Source organism: Seriola aureovittata, chromosome 17 (genome assembly GCF_021018895.1).
Source record: "Seriola aureovittata isolate HTS-2021-v1 ecotype China chromosome 17, ASM2101889v1, whole genome shotgun sequence".
Classification (NCBI taxonomy): domain Eukaryota; kingdom Metazoa; phylum Chordata; class Actinopteri; order Carangiformes; family Carangidae; genus Seriola; species Seriola aureovittata.
Genome location: NC_079380.1, coordinates 21,723,415 through 21,744,502, shown reverse-complemented (window position 1 = coordinate 21,744,502; position 21,088 = coordinate 21,723,415). Strand labels below are relative to the sequence as shown.

Genomic DNA, 21,088 nt, shown 5'->3' with positions numbered 1-21,088 from the left:
CCAGCACCCCCTCGACCCAGAAAGGATGAGCGGTATGGCGAATGAATGAATGAATGAATGCATGAGAAAACTGTGTTGCTGCACATGGGCAGATTGAGAAACAACTGACCCATGGGAACAGAAATATAAAATCACCTAAAGTGTTCAGTGTGTTGGAATTTCAAACTTTTCATTTAAAGGAAAAACAGTCTAAACCACTCATTTATCTTGGCTGTCGGACACTGTGCACAATTTTATTAGGTACTTTATAAAGAAACAAGTGATTAATGTTCTAATATATGTATTTATCATATTTTCAGAGTGAATCTCTCTGCTGTCAAACATATAAATTGTTTAGTATTGTTTGGTACTCATGTTTTTGATGCTAAGAATGATAAATTTTGTCATTATGTTGTTAACTGGGCCCTTTAGTCCATGTGACGGGTGTCATTGTTCAGCTGTTGCCCCACCTCAGCCGTGTGTTCTTTTAAAAAGACTGATACCGGGTCACAGGTCAGTGGCTCCTGCTGATAACACACCAGAGTCCCTGCTGTTCTCAAGTGCTGTGGGCGCGGCTGAATTAAATAGCTTTCCACATATTTACAGAAGCATCGCCTGGAAGTATGTGTGGAACGCTCTCTGGGTAAATACTAAAGAGCGTCCCTCGTTTCATCAGTAAGAGAATTGTTTTTTTTTTTTTTTAATCCTGATGATATGAGACGGCCTCACCCTGCTGTTGACAGCATCATTTGTACACAAAAAAAAAACATGTCGGCAGAAAGAAACCGAAGAATAAGTGACACAGGTTATCGGAGGTGAAACACTCTGTGCTTATCTCAGGTGAATTGCACAATGTGGAGTTTAAACAGGTGGGCGAGGTGGACACAGTAACGTGAACATCTGAACCATGTGAAGAAAACAAATGTTACTGCTTATCAGCGCTTTTGTAAAGAAGTGTAAAATCAACTGTGGTCATTTTGCAAAACAGCGGAAACGAACTGTGAACATAACATTGATAAAGCTCACTCTTCAGTCTCTACCAACTCCTGAGGGAAACATCAGGCTCTTTTATCTATATTTGTATGCATGTATATATATATATATATATGTATGTATATATATTTTTTGCAAACAGAAAACCAAAACAATGAGCTGAAACTCATTGTAAGGAGGAGCTGCAGATTCAGGTAATACCTCTTTGTAGCATCATCACTATGAGTGACTTTACTTACACGTTAGCAAAGCTGCAATAATCAATATTTTTTAACAATATCAATGTTTCAAACGACAGTGTGAAAACAGTTAAAGTACCACCGGGGACCAATGTCGAGGCCGGGTGAGATTCAATCATCACTGTGTTGTTTTGCTGTCACTCAGATGTTAGAGTGTGAGTGATCTCGGTTACTTTAACCTTTTTGTTCCTGCTATGTGACCCCTCCCTCTCTCCCTGCAGGTATGTAGGTGTTGGCTTGAAGAGTAACTGCTCTGGGTGTGCGCCAGACACACCCACCGCAAGCATGAGCCGGAGCAGCATGCTGAACCAACTTCTACCCACTGAGGCGGAAAGAAGTCGCATTGTTCCGCTCTACCTGCAGAGGTGCTCCCTCCTCCTTCACCTGCTTTACTATGAACGCCACATACCTGTGTTTTGTCTTAACACATACTCTCACACACACACACACACACACACAACCTATGTCAGATACTGTACATGCACCTTCTTATCAGCTTTCTTTTTTGGCAGCAGGTGGAGTTAGCATTCCTCTCACCAGACCTTCACTCCTAGAACACAACAAAGGTAATTTCACAGGGTGTGTGACAGATAACCACTGATAATCAGAAATGCCTTCTGTGTCACACTGGGGGTGGAATAATCCCAGAGGAGGCTTCAGTGTAATAAAAAAAAAAATGCCACTAATTAATAAGACACATCCTGATTTCACAGGCTGCATTTGCCAAAACTCGAATGTGAAAAGTTACACCTTGTGGTTAACGCTCGAATAACTGTACGAGTTACTAATTAGTTTATACTGGAAGAAGCTGGATTACAGCAAAGCTACACTAGGGCGAAAATCTTGTTTGGTTAAATATAGCTACTAAAAAGTGACCAAAAAAGATCAAATTGACAATGAACATGTGATACAAAAATTATAACAAAATATAATGCAAAAGCACCTGCTTGTTCACAGGTCAAATCATGAACCACAAAACTGAAATACTCCACTATTCCTGAGAAAGTACTTGAATGTCAGCTTTGGTTTTGTAAACAATAACTGCTTCAGTGGTGATTCTTCCTCAGGCTGAGATTCAGGAAGTTTTAACACAATGCTGTTAGCAAGGATGAACACCTGCCCATGGCCCGGGGGGGGGGGGGGCATGGTGGTGCCTTCACAGTGGTCAGGACAGGTCAGTCAATCACAGTGGTGTGGTGGCAAAATAAAAAATAAACAACCCTTCATTTCCTTTTATGGCCCCAAATTATTTGTAGTTTCAGTAGTAGCAGAAAAAAGCAATTTAAATTACTTGAATAACTATGGACGTATGAATGTAGCTGAACTACCAGCAAGCTACTGTTAAACTGCTAGTTTAATCACATGTAATGCACTACTCCCCAACACTGTTGACACTGTGTTACAACCTGAAAAACTGCTGACTCTTCTGATCTAATCTGATCATAACCATCTCTTAGATATATTACATTATAGATATAGATTTCATGTTCTTCCTTTCTGTGTTTTTAGTCTCTGACAGACCTTTGAGTTTCTGTGAGTTATACTTACAAATATGGAGATATGACACATGGCAAACTGAATGAATCACCTGCTTGACCTGTCTTAATAAACAAAAAGAGGACGTTTTAATAATGATCCTGAAATTCAGTCATGGAGTGACCTGTTCTGCTGCATTCCTCTGAGATTGTATATGTGCAAACAGTGAGTGCTTTATAATGTCCCTGTGTAGCATGGAGCTGATAACAGCAGCAGCTGTAGAGGTCAGAGGCCGTTTCTGTAGGTAGGTATGTAAAGTCACAAAACTAAGACTACAGGAGAACTCAATCAATATTATGGATTTTAAAGTGTAATCTTTCACGGGTCACAACCTGCTTCTTATTCATGCTTTAACAACGCAAGGAGATCTATTAAACATGGCTAGAATGAACGCGCGGAGTCCAAGCTCCTAGAATATCAAGTCAGAGCGTCTGTGAAGCGGCGGGAGCGCGGAACAGGTCCGCCCGGTCTGCTCCTCCACTGCTTTCACTGACGACACACCTGCTGGCCGGGGAGGAGCTGAGACAGGTGGACGCTCCTTAACTGAGGGGAGACGCCACAAGAGACAGGAAGGAGTGAGTAAAAGAGGAGAGAGATAGAGAGAGAGAGGAGAGGGGAGAGTGAGGAGCTGGAAGAAAACACCGCTCGGACTCAGATTACACGGACGGTTCTGAACAGTCTCTCAAGATGTCGAGTAAAAAGGAATACAGTCCCGTAAAGATCAGCAAGTGAGTTTGGACAACTTCCTCTCTCTCTCTCTCTGTGTGTGTGTGTGTGTGTGTGTGTGTGTGTGTGTGTGTCAGGTTTCCCAGTCTTATATTACTGTCTCTTGTCTTGTTTCTGCTCTTTTTCCTCCCTCAAGCTAAAATCCGGTTCATGCTGCGTGTGGAGATTTTTTTGTGCCATGATCCCAGTAATGTTTGCACAGGACAGGAGCTGTTTTATATATAAATGCACCACAGGAGTCAGGTGCCATATGAAAGTAACGATGATCTTACTGTTAAAATACATTCATTCATTCTGAAAACGCTGAAGGAGCACGAGGAGCTTGGGAAAATGAATGAACCGTCCCTTATTATAACAAGTCTCAAGTCTTTTCCTGTTTGCTCTGACAACACCCCCGTGTTTCTAACTTGACATGTCAAGTTTACCTCTCTGATTGTCTCCTTGTCACTTCACCTGACTCACTGACAGTGACCACATTGCTTTTATTTGTATCTTTGCCCAAGGTGTGTATCCGCTGTGTGGACTCATTAAGCTGATAGGTCAACAGCGTGCCTCGGTGCTGTAATCCACCTGAGGAGGTGTAATAAATGATGGTGCAGCTTGTCGTCATTGCGATGTCATGCAGGTTTACAACTGGTGCCATCAGTCATGATTTATGACGTTGCACATGGTTATAAATGTGTGGACACTTAGACGTTTGAGATTGCGCAATCTCACCCCCACTTCTATCAACAGTGACTAGGCAGGTGATTGACTTCCATGGGAGCAACCTGTCGCGCGGGGGTGGGGGTGGGTGTGGGTGTGGGGGGTGCCTTCACAGTTGGGTGTGCCCGCCTGCACGCATTCCCATCGCTTCTGATAAGAAATATTTGTGATTATGGCAAGAAAGCTTCCAGAGATAAGAGGCTGCGCGTGGTGCAGGGAGTCTTCAGTCATCACCTCATTGAGTAAAAGTGTAAAAATACAAGTTAAAGTCCTACATTGAAAATCTTACGTGAGGAGAAGAATGTTACTTATAATCAGGAAAATGTGCTGAAGTAGAAGTAAATGAATAAAAATGGTCCTAGATTATTATTATTACTCATGCATTAATGTGTGTGCAGCTTTTTTTTTTGGGGGGGGGGGGGTGAAGAGAAACAGGAAACAGTGAGATAGAGAGCAGGGGACCCACGTGGTAAACACCTGAGTCACTGGGCTGTCAGGGTGCCCCCAATATATGTCAATCTTGATTGATTGATTGTTTTAGTAAAACTTCAAAAATTGTGAGAAATGTCCTTCATAATTACCCAGAATGCAAAGTGGCTCCCTCACAATTCAAACCTCTAATTAATTAATGATTAAAATTAAAGCAGCAATTTATCACATTGGGATTTTTGTCATGAAAATTGACATGAATGAAATCAAACAAATTAATTTTCTGTCATCTGACTCATCCATTCATCCGCTAATTGTTTCAGCTCTACTCATATTTACCTTTGGGTCGTCTCATCTATAACAAAGCATCACAAACCAAATGAAGAGCTTCTAACTTCTAAATAAAGCTTTCAAATGAATGGAGTAGAATAAGAAGAGCAACATTCGCTTTATAAAGTAGCATGAAAAGAAAATACTGACGTACAGTGCTCATGTAAATGCACTCAGTTACTTTCCACCAGTGGGAGCAGTAAAAAAAAAAGAAAAAATGCAGGAACTAATCCTCCTCCACCTGCTGCATGAGCCTTAATGTCTGACTGCTGCTGTAATAACCCACCGGAGATTAATGGCCCCATTCTTTTGATAAGTGACACAGAGTGACACATTCATCTCAGCAGGAATGTCTGTGTCACACACAGGGCCACATTCTTGACTGCTAATGGGAGGGACCCCCCCACCCCCCCCCCCCCCACCCCCACCCCCACCCCCCCACCCGTACAGTGTGTCCCCTGGGTCTTGATCTGGGTGTGTCAGGATAAATACTTGACTTTCATATCACAGCGTCTGACAGAACAAACACTCAGAGAGCACAAACAGGTCTGCAGACAGTTTTCACGAGTGACATGCCAATGAGGATTTCTTTTACCGGGTTTTATGTTCACGTCTGACACTTTACCTTCAGCGTCCTGTCGTTCCACATGTGAACATCTGAACTAAAAGATTTCAATGCATCCACTGTAAAAACCAGGCGCTGTCAAATCTTATGTTTCAGAAAGTGTAAAAGATGCTGAAATAGAATAACTGCAGGCTACTCTGCTCTAAAGGTAGTTGAGCATAAAAGTCCATTAGCAAGCGACTTCAATGACAGTAAAATATCTGATTTAAAATATATAAACATAATTATTTCCAACTGTGTTTATAGATATTAGTTTTGTAATATCTTCAAATCATGCAAAACAAACAAAAAAACATCTCAAGTGTCTGTGCAGAGGTGAATGTTTGACTGTCGTCTCTCTCTCTCTCTGGTGTTTCCGCCCAGGTCTCAGGCCAGCGACCTGGCTCTGCTGATCGCTCGCATGCAAAGGAACGCAGACCAGGTGGAGAAGAACATCCTGCACTCAGAGGAGCTGCTGGCTTTGGTAAGAAGTCCACACGCTCACCGCAGCTATATAAGCTCTAGAGTCACATGTCTGTTCAAGGTGAGAGGTTTTCATCTGACAACGACGTTGTTTCTTTCCTGCGCAGGACTCGGAGCGCGAGGGGAAGAATCAGCAGCTGATCCACCAGAAGGAGAACGCAGACAACCTGGCGGAGGCCGAGGGGCTGCTGAAGGATCTGTTCATGGACGTGGACAAATCCAAGAGGCTGCAGCACCCGCAGGCCACCGAGATAGAGAAGGAGTGAGTTTATCTCAGACATATTAAAACCCACACAAACACGAGGACACATGCCAACAGACACACCTGAAACTAGATGCATCACATTCCACCGAAACAGCTTCACTTCCACATTCCCTTTTACTGTTCTCCGCCCGTCTACTCACGGCCTACTGTAATACATGTGTGTCTGATTCTCCTGTTTTCAGTGTGAGAAACCTGCATGACCGCTGGGGGAGGGACTGCGCCGCCTACAGGGAACTGTATGACCAGGTGCAAGACCTGGAGCTGGCACAGAAGATCGGCTGGGGTCCTCTGCTGGATGAAAAACTGGTCAGTTGATGCAGCATCAAGCACAGAAACTGAAAACTCTTTGGTTTCAGTAGCTAAACATCTTCTTCTGAACGTTGTGTTTCACAGAGGCAGTTGAAGGCAGAGACATATGGCCCCAAACTGTTCGATGTGGAGAAGCAGATTGCAGAACACAACATCCTGCACCAGGAGATCGAGGCCTACAGCTCCCAGCTGCAGCCCAGCACCACCACCTCCCAGGTAACACCATCACACACCGACACATGCGCGCACTCTGCAGAACGACACGCAGGATGAAACATATTCATGTCTCTTCATCTCCTTTGTTCGTAGGAGCAGTACGTCGCCCTCAAAGAGAAATATGCCAAACTTTTCGTGAGTTGTTTTTTTTCCCACTTCACCATGAAGTTCGGAGGGATGTGTGTAACTTACACGTGTTCGCGTGGTGTGTATATGTTACATGCAACTTGTGCGTTTTGCAGGAGACCTCCCAGCACAGGCGCAGCAACCTGGCCTCTCTGTACGAGTACCTGCAGAGCTGCAGCAAGGAGCTGGTCTACCTGTCGGGCCAGCAGGACAGGATCCTCCAGAGAGACTGGAGCGATCGCATGATCGACCCCCCAGGTGTCCGCATGGAGTACGAGGTGAGGGGCCACAGTGGCGTCAGTATTGGTAGATTGTAGATTGATTGATGGGTTTTCCATGGGTGGAGAGACTTGGGACAGAAGAGTGATAAAACTTTGTTTGTCTGCTCGCCTTCAAGCATAATCCACCAGTTACACCAGCTAGGGACCCAACTGGTGTGACCAGTGCAGTACATAGTAACTGTTAAGCTGCTGGGAGGATTTGATTTGAACACTGAAAACACTGTGTCATGTGTTCTGCATCTCACTTTATGTTTATTTACAGAAATTCAAAAATAACGGACTGATTGCACATGAGCGTGAAGTCAACCAGCTGCAGGTGGAGGGAAATCGTCTGATTGAAATGGATCACCCTGGCACCCCAACAGTAAAGGTACATCTGACATGAGGAGCGTATCTGTATGGTAACGATGATCAGTCATCATTTGCATCAAATAAAATGAGATTAAACGGAGTCGTTTGTTCTCATCAGACACACGAAGATGCTGTGCAGGCTGAGTGGCAAGCCTTTCTCAACCTGTGTCTAGCCCAGGAGATACACCTGGACAACATTGAAGACTACAGGAAGGTACAGGAGCTCTCCCGCTGACTGTGATGATGCTCTTCTTTTGAGTCAGATAGTTTCCGGTTCACCAGTGCAGTTTGTTAAGAAGTGACTGTTTGTTTCACTGCAGTTCCAGCTGGATGCAGAGACGCTGTCTGACTCCCTGGAGAGACTCAACTCCACTCTGGACCCGAGGTCTCTGGCCAACAAGAGCAACCCTGAAGTCCTGTTGGAACTGGAGGTACTAACAGTGTTTTCTGATGTCAAGGTTTCGGTGCAACTGTAGAAAGTCTGGAAGGATTGCCTCACTGTGTCAGAGAAGATCTATAACTAACTTTTTCATATAGTTTTGGGCGTGTGGACTCATTGTATATTTCCAAAACATGTGAAATGTGTAGCTTCTTCTTCAAACCTCTGGAGCTTTCTTCATGACCAGCAAAATCACTTCCACCTGCACCTGGTTAGATAATGGAGAAATGCTTAATAACCTTGTCTGCTGGTGTAACGTTTGATCTAATTCAATAAAACCTTCAGGGCGATGAACCAGCCGTGAAGAGGAACGAGCAGCGCCTGGCCGCCCTCAGGGAGCTCAGCAGCAACGTTGTCCCTCTGAAGCTGCGACGAACGAATCCCACCAGACTCACCACTGCAGTGTCTCTGTGTGACTGGGCCGATGAGGAGGTAGGAGAGAAGATCAGTGTGCCTTTCAGAAGTGTTTTAAATTTGCAAAAAAACATTCTTGTCGTTATCATCTCTTATTTGATCGTGTTGTCTGTGTGTGTTTCAGGGCACAGTGAGACGTGGTGAGAAGCTCACCCTAAAGTCCAACTCTGATAACAAGGACTGGGAGCTTCAGAACAGCGGTGGGAAGATCGTAACCCTCCCCGGGGCGTGTTTCATGGTCCCACCGCCTGATGCTGAGGCCCTGGAGAAAGTAAACAGGTACACAGTGCAAACACACTATGTTTTCCTTCCTTTGTTTTTTCTATGTGATTACAGCAGAGACTAACTGACTGATGATTCACCTGTGATGGATTTTAATGAAACACGTTGTCTGTGTGTGCTCAGCCTGGACAGCGCACTGACTGACCTCAAGACCCGCAGATCTGCACTGATGTCGTCCTTGAAGAGCCCCACTGTGGAGGTGATCCGCCCTCAGAGGGCAGGTGAGAAGAAAACACACACCTTTTTATTTATCTTTTAATTTTTTTCCTGGTCAAAAGATCATGAAAAAGTCTGGGCTTATCTAACTTCTCATTGTAGAAATGTTGTTGTTTTTCGCTCCTCCTCAGCCGCTGCGCACAGTGCCCCGGAAGATCCCAGAGCTGCAGAGATAGCTAATGAACTAGACAAGACCAACAAAGCCCTGGAGCAGATTAAAAAAGAAATCCTGAGTCGGCTGAGGACCCCACTAGACAACCGCAGCCCCACGCAAGACCTGGCGAAAAGGCTGCAAGAGCAGGAGGTGAACATGAACATTAAGCTTTGATAATATCACCTGCAGTTACGTTACCTGTATTAGTCCTGAGCATGTTCAGATGCATCTAGGTGGTTGTGATCAGTTCGAACCGTATGACTTGCTCTCCAGAAATCTGCTCTGGCGGTGAAGAAGCTGGAGTCTGAGAAGTTTGGACTCCAGAGAGAGATGGAGCCGATTCTGGCCAAGAAACCCCTGGGACCCACCGCCTCGACCCTGCCTGTCAAACTCAGTGCTGCCAATAATAAAATCGACGACATCAACACCCTCATTGATGTTTATAATAAAAAGTAAGACGATAAGAATGAAATTATATATTCTTTAAACATAAAAGCATTCAAAGTGAAATTTCACATTTTCCCACAAATGTCATTTGCGTATTTTTCATTGCCTCCCTCCTTTCACCAGAGCTACAGCCTCCATGTTCCTGGAAAAACAAATGCACAATGTGGAAGGCGTTGTTTCCGGGTTTGAGGACCAGCTGGCCAAAGATGGCACCCTTCTTCATCAACCTAATGGCCTCCAGAGCCGCAACCAGCAGCTGCAGGTGCAACCAAAAACCGATTAAGTCATTGGTTCATGTGATGCTAGAAATTAAACGCCCAAAGAAACCCAATGTGTTTTTCTTTCTTTAAATGTGTGCTTTCTTTTTTTTTTTTTGCCGCCAAACACTAAACAGGTGATGCGTAAGGATGTCGCCTCAAAGAAAGATGCGTTGAATCAGTTAGGCAGAGACTTGGACCTGACTGAGCAGGCGTGCAGCTCCCTGCAGAAGGGTTTCAATGAATACTGTCCTGACATCCGCCGCCAAGAGAACGAGGTGAAACATCTGAAGAACCGTTTCACGAATGTCAATAATCAGCTCCAGGAGAGGTGAGAGGAAAACAGATTCAGGCGTTATTGTCATATATATATGTTTTCGTAATTCCTCTGATGTCCTGTCAAATGTATTTTGCTTGTAATTGTATTGTTTTGAGTATTTGTTTTATATTTTGCTTTAGGTCCGCTCTCATAAAGGAAGCAAACAATAAAAACCAAGATTTCCAGAATGCTGTTCAGTCACTGGATTTCTTCTTGGTCAATTTGCCCAATAACAAGATCAAACCCACTGATGGTGTGGCACAGATAACAGCTAAGCAGAACTCTCAGAAGGTGAGTGGAAGTGTTTAGTGTTTGTCAACAATGATATAAAAAAATGCTTTGCTTTGTCTTATCAGCTGTGGTTATTTAATCATGTCCCATGTTTAGAAAGTGATTGAGGACATCAGGAAGAAATCAGGTGATTTAGACCGAGTCAAGGATCTTTCCCGTGAACTGCAGAGTGTCTTAAATGTGAGTTCAGACAATGACATTATTCTCATATCATACCATTTACACTACATTAGGTACGTACCTCCAAATGCCTAATCCATCAACGTTTAATTATATTTCCTTTCAGGAGTATGAGGTTAAGTCAAAAACTTACCGCAGCACTCTGAATGACGACGACGACGATGACGACGATGAGGAGGAGGAGGAGAAACCAGTTCTAAAGCGACATCAAACTTCAACTATGGCTCAGGATGTACAGAGAAAGGTACGGCCTAAAGATATTTGTTAGGTAGATAATTCTCCGCATTTTAACTCTTTAATTTTCAGCTTTTAAACTCATTTTGCCTTCTGCTTCTACTAAAGGAGAAAAATCTACTGAACCTTTTCTCTGAGGTGTCTGCAGAGAACAACCAGCTACTCAGCCAGTTGGGGACGGCAAAGAACATAATGGCCAGGGTATGATATCGATTAGATCAAAATAATATCAACAGCAGTCATGTTACAGTAGAATAATACCCGATGTTCTGCTCAAAAATCATCACTGTCAGTTGTTCTGAAGTGACCTCTTTCCTTTGTTGTTTTATTCATGTACAGAATGAAGAGAGAGTCAGTCAGGTAGTTGTCAATCAGCAGCTGCAGCTACAGAGCCAAAAGAAGGACGTGGAGGAAAGCGATATCCTGAAAAAAGAATTAAATGAGGAGGTTGCTAGACGCTTACATGCTGAAAAAGACCTGGAAACATACCGTATGAGGTTTGTCTCTCTGAGGAGCAGGAGAGGAGTGGAGAGGTTGGAGGAGAAGGAGGTGGTGCAGTACTACCGTGACCCCAAGGTGGAAGTGGAATTGCAGTCCCTGAAAAAGCGCATCCAGGAGGAATCACTGAAGAGGTCAAGAACCAACTCAGAGATAGAAATCATGAATGAGAAGGTTCTCAAACTGGAAACACAGCTGATCAGAATCGAACCTAGACTGGTGACCAAGGTACTGACTGAATACGAGAGAGACCCGCAGCTTGATAAAGAGGCAGCCAAGATTAGAGATGAGATGCAGAGGATAAGACTGGAGCTCCAAACGAGAGATACTGAGACAGTCCATGTGAAAACTGAGCTCACGGTCCTGGCTCAGCAGCAACCTAAAATCAAGCAGAGGGTTGTTAAGAAGGAAGTGGTGAGACTTCAAAAGGATCCAGAGATGCTGAAGGCTGTTTTCACGTTCCAGAGTGACATTGCGGAGGAGGAGTCCTGGTGCAAGTCCCTCAATGATGACATTTTCAGCACAAGGAGCCAGATAAACACACTGGAAAGGGTCATTCCCACCATCCAACCCAAGGTAGTCACCAAGGTGGTGAAGCAAGTCCAGCAAGACCCAGAATTGCTTGAAGAGTCCAAGAAACTACGAATCACCTTGGAAGAGGAGAAAGATGAGAACGCTATCCTGATGAAGGACTTGACCACCCTTCAGCTGCGTTATGGTGAAGTCGATAAGCTCAGGCAGAAAGTCGAGGTCAAGGAAATCGTCAATGAGATCTACAGAATTGATCCTGAGACGGAATTAGAGCTTTTACGTCTTAAGAAGGAGCTGCAGGATTCTGCCCGACACCGTACAGACCTGGAAAAAGACATCAGCACGGTGACAACCAGTTTAACTACTCTGCGCCTTCAGAAACCCAAAGTGGAGTACAAGGAAGTAACGAAGGAGATGATCAAGGAAGAGAAAAGCCCGGAGGTCGTCAGGGAATTGCAAAGGCTGAAGAACCAAGTCTCCCGTCTGCAAGTCAACTACGACACCATCCTGGAGCTGCTAACCCACCTACGTATAGAGAGAGATGAGCTGAAAGTTGAGAAATCCAAAGTGGAGACAAGGCTAGTGAATAAAGAGCTCATCAAATATGAGAACGATCCTCTTCTGGAGAAAGAGGCTGACAGACTTCGGAGGAACGTAAGAGACGAGATTCAGCAGCGTCGCAGTGTGGAGGAGTTTCTCTTTGACCTCCAGAACCAATTCATTACGCTTGAAAGGCAAAAGCCAGAGGAGAAGATCATAATGCAGGACGTGGTACGTCTTCAGAAGGATCCCAAGCAGATCCTGGAGCATGAGAAGTTGAACAGGACCCTGGATGAAGAAATTAAAGCCCGAAGGAAGCTTGAGTTAGAAGTCAGACATCTTAGATCCCTGGTTGTAGAGAGAGAGAATACCCTGGCTCAGATGGATGATCGTCAGAGGAAGATTCAAATGGAATCAGAGCTCAGGCAGGTCAAATCTCGCATTTATGAACTGGAAAACAATCCAACGCCTGTTGAGGAAAAGATCGTCATCGAGGAGGTCCTGAAAGTGGAGAGGGATCCAAAGCTGGAGAGACTGACTGATGGTATTCGTGTTGACATGGAGACCGAAGGTGACAATATCAATCGTCTAGAGAGAGAAATCCGCAACCTGAGGGTCAAACTGGAGATTCTGCAAAAGGAAAAGTCTATCGAGAAGGTTGTTTACAGAGAAGTTGTTCGTGTAGAGAAAGACCCAGCAGTGGAGGCTGAAAGGGAACATCTAAGGGAGCTGGTAACACAGGAGAGAAATCACAGGCGGAACCAGGAAGATGGAATTCAGAGCATCAGCATCAAAATTTCCCATCTGCAGACATCAAAGTCTGTGACCTCTCATGAGGAGAATACACTCATCAGTAGCAGAGATCTTCTGCAGAGAGAGAAAGAGGATCTCCTCAGCCAGCTCAAAATGCTAGAGTCGCAAAGACAGAGCATCAGCATTACCTTCCAGCAGCAGTCCAAGATTATGAGTGAGAGAAACCAGATGGCAAGGCAAAGGAGTCTCAAGACATCCAGTGAAATTCAAAGGCTGGAGAAAGCGATCCTGAATGAAAAAGACCTAATACAACAGAAGGAGATAGTCATCATTGAGCTGCAGAGCAACATCAAGAAGGAGGACCAGAATGAAACTCACACCAGAGAGACAAATCTTTCCACGAAGATCACCATCCTGGATCCAGAAACCGGTAAAGACATGTCTCCCTATGAGGCCTACGTGCAGGGGCTAATTGCTCGCAACCAGTATATCCACCTGTCAGAGTTGGAGTGTGACTGGGAGGAGATCAGTTCAACTGGTCCAGATGGGGATACAACAATTCTGCAGGATCGCAAGAGCGGGAAGCAGTACTCTGTCAAGGACGCTCTGAGAGATGGTCGCTTGACTCAGAACGACGTGACCCGCTACAAGGAAGGGAAAATGCCCATTTCTGAGTTTGCCCTCCTTGTCGCAGGAGAAACCAGAAAGCCCTACGTTCCTCCATTAACAACCCCAAGATCACCCACCAAACCCACCCCGACCTCTCCCTTGAACTCCATGTCAACCTCTCTGAGGTCCTCCTACACCAACCTCAACACTCACCTCAGCGGCAGTTCAAACAGCCTCAATGCTTCAGGCGATGAGCATTTCCCAATCTCTGGTATTTACGACAACACCACTGAAAGCCGCATGTCCGTCAGAAGCGCTCTCACCCGCAAACTCATTGATACCGATACAGCTTTTAGGTTGCTTGAGGCACAGGCAGCCTCCGGTGGAATTGTTGATATCGCCAAAAAGGACAAATTTTCTGTCCATAAGGCAGCTGAATATGGTCTCATTGATACAGCTCACATGTATAAACTCCTGAATGCCCAGAAAGCCTTCACTGGAGTCGAGGATCCTGTGACCAAAGACCGTCTCGCAGTAGGTCTGGCAGCGCAGAAAGGATATATCCCCAGAGAAAATGCCAGAAGGTACATGGAGGCGCAGTACCTGACCGGCGGGTTGGTGAATCCCGCTAAAGCAGGTCGCCTCACTGTCGAAGAAGCTCTCGCCGCCAAACTAATTGACAGTGAAACACACAGTCATCTGCAAGACGAGGCTTCCCACACAAAAGAGCTGGTAGACCCCATCACCAAAGAGAAGATAACATACAAGCAGGCGATGGATCGGTGTAAGAGAGACATCAGCACAGGGCTCCTGCTGCTTCCTGTGGCCTCCACCGATGCCACAAATGCTCCATCGTACTCAAACTATCGGTTCAACTCTTACAACAATCTTTAGATGTGTGGTTTAAGGTGTGTTGGCATTTTCGCTTCAGCCACTGGTGGTAGAGGGTGTATGCTAATTGATACACGTAAAGAAATAAATGAAAAGTGGATATGTTCGTACACTAATACATTGTGAAAACAATGGGGGGAAGAAAAAAAGTAAATTTTTGGTGGGACTGTACATGTGGATCTACTTCTTGTTTTGGGGTTATTCTCGGGTCAGCTGTAAAAATGAGGGTAATGTTTATTTTTTATGGGATATTGTTTATTCAGCATTCTCTAACTGAATCCTTCACAAGTGCTTATTAAACTCCACAAACTTCACTTTCATTTTTCTGTTCTGTTATTTAAAACTTATTATACATTAACCATTTACAGCACTTACAGTATGTCTGTAAACTGAGTCGATTTAAAGTTTTTACAGGCGTAAGGGCCCAGAGGAAGAATCCTAATTACCTTGCTCACATTTAGCTCCACATTCAGGTTCAATTTTGAATTAACTCAATAATTGTGGGAAGGATTCCCATTAGATTTTGTACACACAATTTACTTCACATTAATTCTTCCAGATGAATTATACTAACTCTGTTAATCCCTCAACTTTTCAATTAGTGCCAATATTCATTCAGGTCAATATTTTAATTTGTCCAGGATTCTGGTTTATGATGAAATAGTAATGACATTTCTATCAGCCTCAGCTTTATTCTGTGTAGTGCTAATCAGTAATCAGTAATAATATGGGGTATAGACAGTTCATGAGGCGTGCTGTTAATTCCCATTTCCAGAAAGAACTTCCTGGAATCATCCGCTGGACAGTGAATCATCCGCTGCATGTAATACTTAGTCTCATGGCAAAATGGATGCACAATGCTCGTAAACCCCGGCGAGTCATATGCTTGGAAATGATGGATTAAGGATACAGATTAGATATGACTCACATACCAGCACGTAGTGTGTTAAGGTTAACCAGGTCAAACTCACAGGTCTACATGGATGAGGCACGTGTCAAAAAAAAAAATGAAACAAAAGCCCTGAGAAATCTTAAGGTGGTTTTGGTTTTTGGAATTGTCTGACCTCGCAGTGGAGGTTACAGTAAACAGCGTTGATGTGGGAATATGCGGCCTCTCTGCCGCTGGGATGTCTGCCTGCCAGATTACCCGGTGACTGAAAGGACTTTGCGGGATTACTGCACATGAGCCTGTCTGGAGGCTGAAGTGGCCCCACTCTGTGTCTAGGGGGTGGGGGGTGGTGGTGGGGGTGAAGGATGTTCCCTGATGGTTGTGTCATCTCACTTGAAGCAGTTAGATAGCATGATGCTGTACTGACAAAACAGCCAGTGTGTACTGTTGGCTGCATATTTATACAGTTTTTTGTTTTTTTTATGTAAACATTTTGACAGCAAAGCGTGCAACCTTCGGTCTGGAATCAAATTGTGGATTATGGGATGTTTATTGTTTCTTGTTTTCCTGGTAAAAGCATGCAAAATAACCCGACAGCATTACAACGACATCACATACAGTAGACGTGGAAACATAAATGGCTCATTTGCACTGACTGCACCGTTGCCTGAATGATGTATGTGATAATTGGCAGCTCCTTTTTGTTTTGGTGCTGGATTATTATTGTTATTAAACGAGGCTGCGGTGCTGATGGTTTAAACCTTGACAATGAGCATTGGCACATTTTCTCTCTTATTCGCTCCCTCTGTAAATGTTGATGACGAAGCCTCCTGTATGCCTGCCCTGCAATCATGCCAATACCATATCAATTGGTATTTAAAGCGCTGTTATTCAGTGAGCACTGTGCTGTGTTTTCCCTCTTCCACAATATCAGGAGCAGTGACCACATTTCAGAGATTTTAAATAAAAGCATAAAAACACATAAACAGATAGTATGATACTTATAATAACCATCACAAGACACAGCACAGATGGACTCCTGAATATCCTAAAATACGTTTATCAAAAGTTCCTCATCAGTTTGTCTTACTCTCCAGGTCTGGTCTGAAACCCTGTGCCAGAGGAAATAAACTGAATCACAGACTTCACCGACAGCCAACTGTGCAAAGATGCCAGCTGGCCGCATCAGCTTGAAACCGAAGACGCTGCGAGCCATCTTCATCCTGCAGACACTTTCCGTCTGCAGGAGAAAATGTGGCTGAAAATGTGAAAACTCTTTATCACAGTTGTCCTCCCCAAAGTACACTTGACCAGTGAGATTTAGAAAAGGGAGTCTCAACCTGAAATACTTTAGATTTCTGAGAAGACAACACAGCTGACGATTGCTCTTTTCTGCACATTCCCATGGTGTCAATTTAATATCACTGCCAAAATACTTAGAATCGGTATCCTGCCTTGTGATCCTTGTCTGTGTGACTAGACTCTGTTGGGGTATTGCTTCTCCATGAGGCCGTGTGCAATGTGTAAATATGGCGAATCATGGAAAGAACAAAGAAACACTAACCTGCTGCTACTAGTCTATTTTACTGTGAATATAAAACACTGTTTGATAGAGTTAAAAGATCAGTTTGTCTCTGACTTCAGCGACAAAACTGAAATATTATTATTATTATTTTCTATGTATAAGAAGGTGGTAAACAATTAATACTTTGGCACAATATGACATCTAAAAAATTACTGGCATCAGACTTCAAGCACCCACTCCCTGCTCGCTCCGTGCTAATTGGAGTTGTGGGTCATTTTTGAGGTGACCACTTGTGAGTGCCAAGTTTGTCCTTCAGAGGAGCGGGAGCTGCTCACCCTGGCACGTTGGTGGATTAGACATGAGTCGGTGACTATGTGATGGATTAAAGCTCCAGTCAAGAGCATGAAGCTTCCCACCAACTCTGTGCATCCAGTTCAGAGGCATCTGAAAACACCAGCATAAAGATGACACAGGGAGGCGTGGCGTGTCTCATTATAAAGGTGTTCAAGAAAATCTGCAGTAGTTCTTTGATCTGATAAGCGTGTCGGTCAGTGTGGATATGGAAGAAATGTATTTTTGCATCAAATTATATTTTGGTAAAAGAAAAAACGTGAATTATCTCAGAGAGGACAAATCAAAAACTTTTTCATTTTAAAAAAAACAGTATAAAACATTTTATTTAAATTGTGATACTGTAACAGACACAAACAAAGAAAAAAAAATCACCATACAAAGTCTGCCTTAACAAACTGCAACAGCTGTATCGTCTAACCAAAAACCTGCAGCATACATGTAAGGTTATTGGACGTGCGGTCTAACTGATGCATGGATCCTCTTCTAAATCCTCTGATGTTTACAATAGCTAAAGCCCCCTAATAGAGCTGGACGAGCTAAAGCCTGCTCGCTGACGTCAGTCCATAGTTATGGAAAGCCCAGAAAGGTGCTAAGCAGGAGACAGCTTACTGTACAGCCACGAATCCATATGTCTACCATAAATGCAACACATCATCAATGTAACTCCACTTAGAGTTATAGTTCAACACGCTACTCTAGTCCTCCCACAGGTGAGTGATACACACAGTCTAACAAAGTGAAGTTGGTTACATATAATACATCACATGACAGTATAGTACATTCTTGGATTTATTGTACACATTAAGAGAATTTCACACAAGATGAGCTTCAGTTTGAGACTAGAGGAAAACAAAGTCCAACAAATAAGAGTAAGCAGCCACTGAGAACTGAGAGAAACTCTGACACATCCTACAGAGTACAACACTGGTTTTAAATAAAAGTCAACCTGTGCGGCTACCGCGTGAAACCAGCATGTCATACATCAACATGTTCGTCAGTCTTTGTAAGCGGCAGAGTCAGGGGATGCTGAGGGAAACGGATGGCTTCGCTGTTGCGGCGCATGTACGCGTGGCCGCTGATGGGGTACCACATCTCTGTGAAGGTGAGGTTGGCCACGGTGATGGCGCAGCGCCCCAGCACCTTGAAGCCTGACTTGCGGTAGAAGGGAACGAGGAAGTCTTCGCACATCAGCACCGCCCGGCGCACGTTGGGCAGACAGCGGAGGTACTGCAGGTAACGCCACATCAGGATGGGACCTTTGCCCTGCTGCCTGAAGGTGCGGTGGACGGCGAGGACGTGGATGTGGACGGTGGAGCCGCAGGGCTTGTGGAGAGTCAGTGCCTCCTGGAGCACAGTGGTTAGAAATCATAATTAATGTTCATGCCTCTGCATTTTTTTCTTAGGGTTTAAATGGCAAAGGTGGAGACATGCAGGATGTCTTACTGTAGTGAGTCTGTCCTGGTCCCAGAGAGAGCCGATGATGAAGGCAACCAGCCGGCCCTCTTCGAACCAGCCCATGGACAGCTCCGGACACAGCGTGAGGAAGTGACGCACCTCATCCAGGTGGAGGGGACAATCACCTGATACTGAGATAAATGCTGAGAGAGAAAGAGAGAGAGGTTGGCCCGTGCGCAATAATAGTATGGCACAACTTTACGCACACCTGAAATGGCGCAGACCGCTGGATAAACAGTTTACTAATCGTAGAATAGAAGTTTACCACGGTGACTTTAAAAGGTAAATAAAAGAAAATCTCTCAAGTGACTAAATTAAATACAAAACCAGATGAGGAATAGTTTTAGGCAAAGCCATCCGTCTCTGTGATGAGTCGGTTCACTCAGCAGAATCAGCGGATTTTCTCCTCCAATTCCTGACTGATGAGATTGATCACTTACCTTCTCGCTCGATTTCAAAGACGCTTATTGCATCTTGCGTGTTGAGCGGTCGGACTTCGCTCGCGGGAAGCGTGTGTCTCCTTTGGATACCAGGCGATACTGACGGTACTGACTGCATTGGTTTGATGAAAGGCTGCGCGCCCACAACAGACATCATACGATTTCACTCTCTTCTCCCCAAAAAGAAACTGGTCTTGTCTCCTTCTCTCCCGCTCAAGCAGGATCACCTCTGTCGGGCCCTGCGAGGAGGACAGGATGGTTTGTGTCCGTATTTATAGGACAGCTCTCTCCGGCTGTGATTCACCAGCTAATTTGCATTTGAATATTTGATGTCAGTGAATGAATGAAGGTCACAACTGTGTCAGGCAATTTTCTGAACCCTACAATTACCTGTGTCCATTGTTGCCGTTTGGGTTTTGTCTCTAAAACCAATTGACAGCTTGACAAACAAATGCTTTTCACTGAACTTCAGGCCTATTAATAATAGACTGCGACCCATGTTCACAGGGGGTGGGGGCACCGACCAAGGAGCAGTTCACAAAAGTTTTGGGAAAATGCCACAACAATAGTACATAGCAAATAGTAATAACTACATTTCAAGACATCACAAGCAATTGGTCATGTATTAGCTTCCAATATAATGAGTGAAATAATGAAATTAAATAATGAAAACAAACTTCTCCAAGCACAAGTCTACCGTGACACTTACCGGAGGATGTTGAGGTGTTGTGGACTGACTGATCGGCCAGCTCTCACTCTGCCTTTGTCTCTCGTGCTTCTTCATTATGAAGTGATTATTACTATGAGTCACATGAGGAAGGATTACACTAGTTGTTTCCACAACTCGGCGCATTACAGACACTTTATCTCCTCTCACAGAGAGGACAGCACAGTCCTGTCGCTGTGTGTTAAGGAGAACAGTGACCACACACTGTCTGGATCAGGTCGCGACTGTCACGTTCAGGGGAGAAAGCTCGCAGCGCAAGATCCACCTGTCTTTATAGTAAGGCAGACTGACTGTGAGCCAATGGCTGGGAACAAGTTGGACAGAAGAAAGTGTATACGGGACAATACCGTGTGCAAATTTCCATAATGCATATAAACGGTTAAAGTCAATGCACAAAGTCCACTCTGACACTGAAAGCAAAATTATATTGTCCACAGCAACCAGATTTAACCTAAAACACATTGACATGACTTTTTAAGCCTTACCATACTATGTCGTTTTTATGACTTTTAATGACTTACTATTTACTATTATATTTTTATGCCTTACTATCCAATGACATTTTTATGCCTTTTTATGCCTTATTGTACTATGACATTTTTATGCCTTTTTGTGCCTTACTGTACTATATAATTTTCATGACTTTTTATGCCTAACTATACTATGTCGTTTTTATGACTTTTTATGCCTTACTATACTATGACGTTTTTATGACTTTTTATGCCCTACTATACTATGATGTTTTTATGCCTTACTATACTATGACGTTTTTATGACTCTTAATGCCTTACTATATTTATGACTTTTTATGCCTTACTATACTATAATGTTTTTATGCCTTACTATACTATGATATTTTCATGACTTTTTATGCCTTAATATACTATGATGTTTTCATGACTTTTTATGCCTTACTATACTATGATATTTTCATGACTTTTTATGCCTTACTATACTATGATATTTTCATGACTTTTTATGCCTTACTATACTATGATGTTTTCATGACTTTTTATGCCTTACTATACTATGATATTTTCATGACTTTTTATGCCTTACTATACTATGATG

General features: G+C 43.8%; 2 protein-coding genes across 2 annotated transcripts; one reads left to right on the top strand and one right to left on the bottom strand.

Moving 5' to 3' along the window:
* Positions 1-2,977: 2,977 nt before the first annotated feature.
* Positions 2,978-14,941, top strand: evplb (envoplakin b). Its single transcript, XM_056400871.1, has 22 exons — positions 2,978-3,475; positions 5,926-6,025; positions 6,132-6,286; positions 6,472-6,595; positions 6,683-6,814; positions 6,908-6,949; positions 7,057-7,218; positions 7,484-7,591; positions 7,691-7,786; positions 7,893-8,003; positions 8,297-8,443; positions 8,550-8,704; positions 8,831-8,928; positions 9,055-9,227; positions 9,351-9,529; positions 9,648-9,786; positions 9,919-10,112; positions 10,241-10,391; positions 10,488-10,571; positions 10,678-10,815; positions 10,914-11,006; positions 11,145-14,941. The coding sequence occupies exons 1-22, from the start codon at positions 3,435-3,437 to the stop codon at positions 14,628-14,630; spliced, it is 6,108 nt and encodes a 2,035-aa protein (XP_056256846.1). The 5' UTR covers positions 2,978-3,434; the 3' UTR covers positions 14,631-14,941.
* A 1,553-nt stretch (positions 14,942-16,494) lies between these two features.
* Positions 16,495-20,231, bottom strand: LOC130184827 (serotonin N-acetyltransferase-like). The gene is made up of 3 exons (XM_056400874.1): positions 19,291-20,231; positions 18,839-18,993; positions 16,495-18,739 (listed from the first exon to the last, which is right to left on the bottom strand). Exons 1-3 carry the CDS (start codon positions 19,445-19,447, stop codon positions 18,371-18,373), a joined length of 681 nt encoding a protein of 226 aa, XP_056256849.1. The 5' UTR covers positions 19,448-20,231; the 3' UTR covers positions 16,495-18,370.
* Positions 20,232-21,088: the final 857 nt, after the last annotated feature.

Excerpts from the sequence above, each read along its gene's own strand:
- evplb (XM_056400871.1), top strand. The coding sequence starts at position 3,435 with ATGTCGAGTAAAAAGGAATACAGTCCCGTAAAGATCAGCAA. Across the intron at positions 7,592-7,690 it reads CTGGCACCCCAACAGTAAAG|ACACACGAAGATGCTGTGCA; the intron begins GTACATCTGACA and ends TGTTCTCATCAG. Across the intron at positions 11,007-11,144 it reads CAAAGAACATAATGGCCAGG|AATGAAGAGAGAGTCAGTCA; the intron begins GTATGATATCGA and ends ATTCATGTACAG.
- LOC130184827 (XM_056400874.1), bottom strand. The coding sequence starts at position 19,447 with ATGATGTCTGTTGTGGGCGCGCAGCCTTTCATCAAACCAATGCAGTCA. Across the intron at positions 18,994-19,290 it reads CTTTGAAATCGAGCGAGAAG|CATTTATCTCAGTATCAGGT; the intron begins GTAAGTGATCAA and ends TTTCTCTCTCAG. Across the intron at positions 18,740-18,838 it reads ACCAGGACAGACTCACTACA|GAGGCACTGACTCTCCACAA; the intron begins GTAAGACATCCT and ends ACTGTGCTCCAG.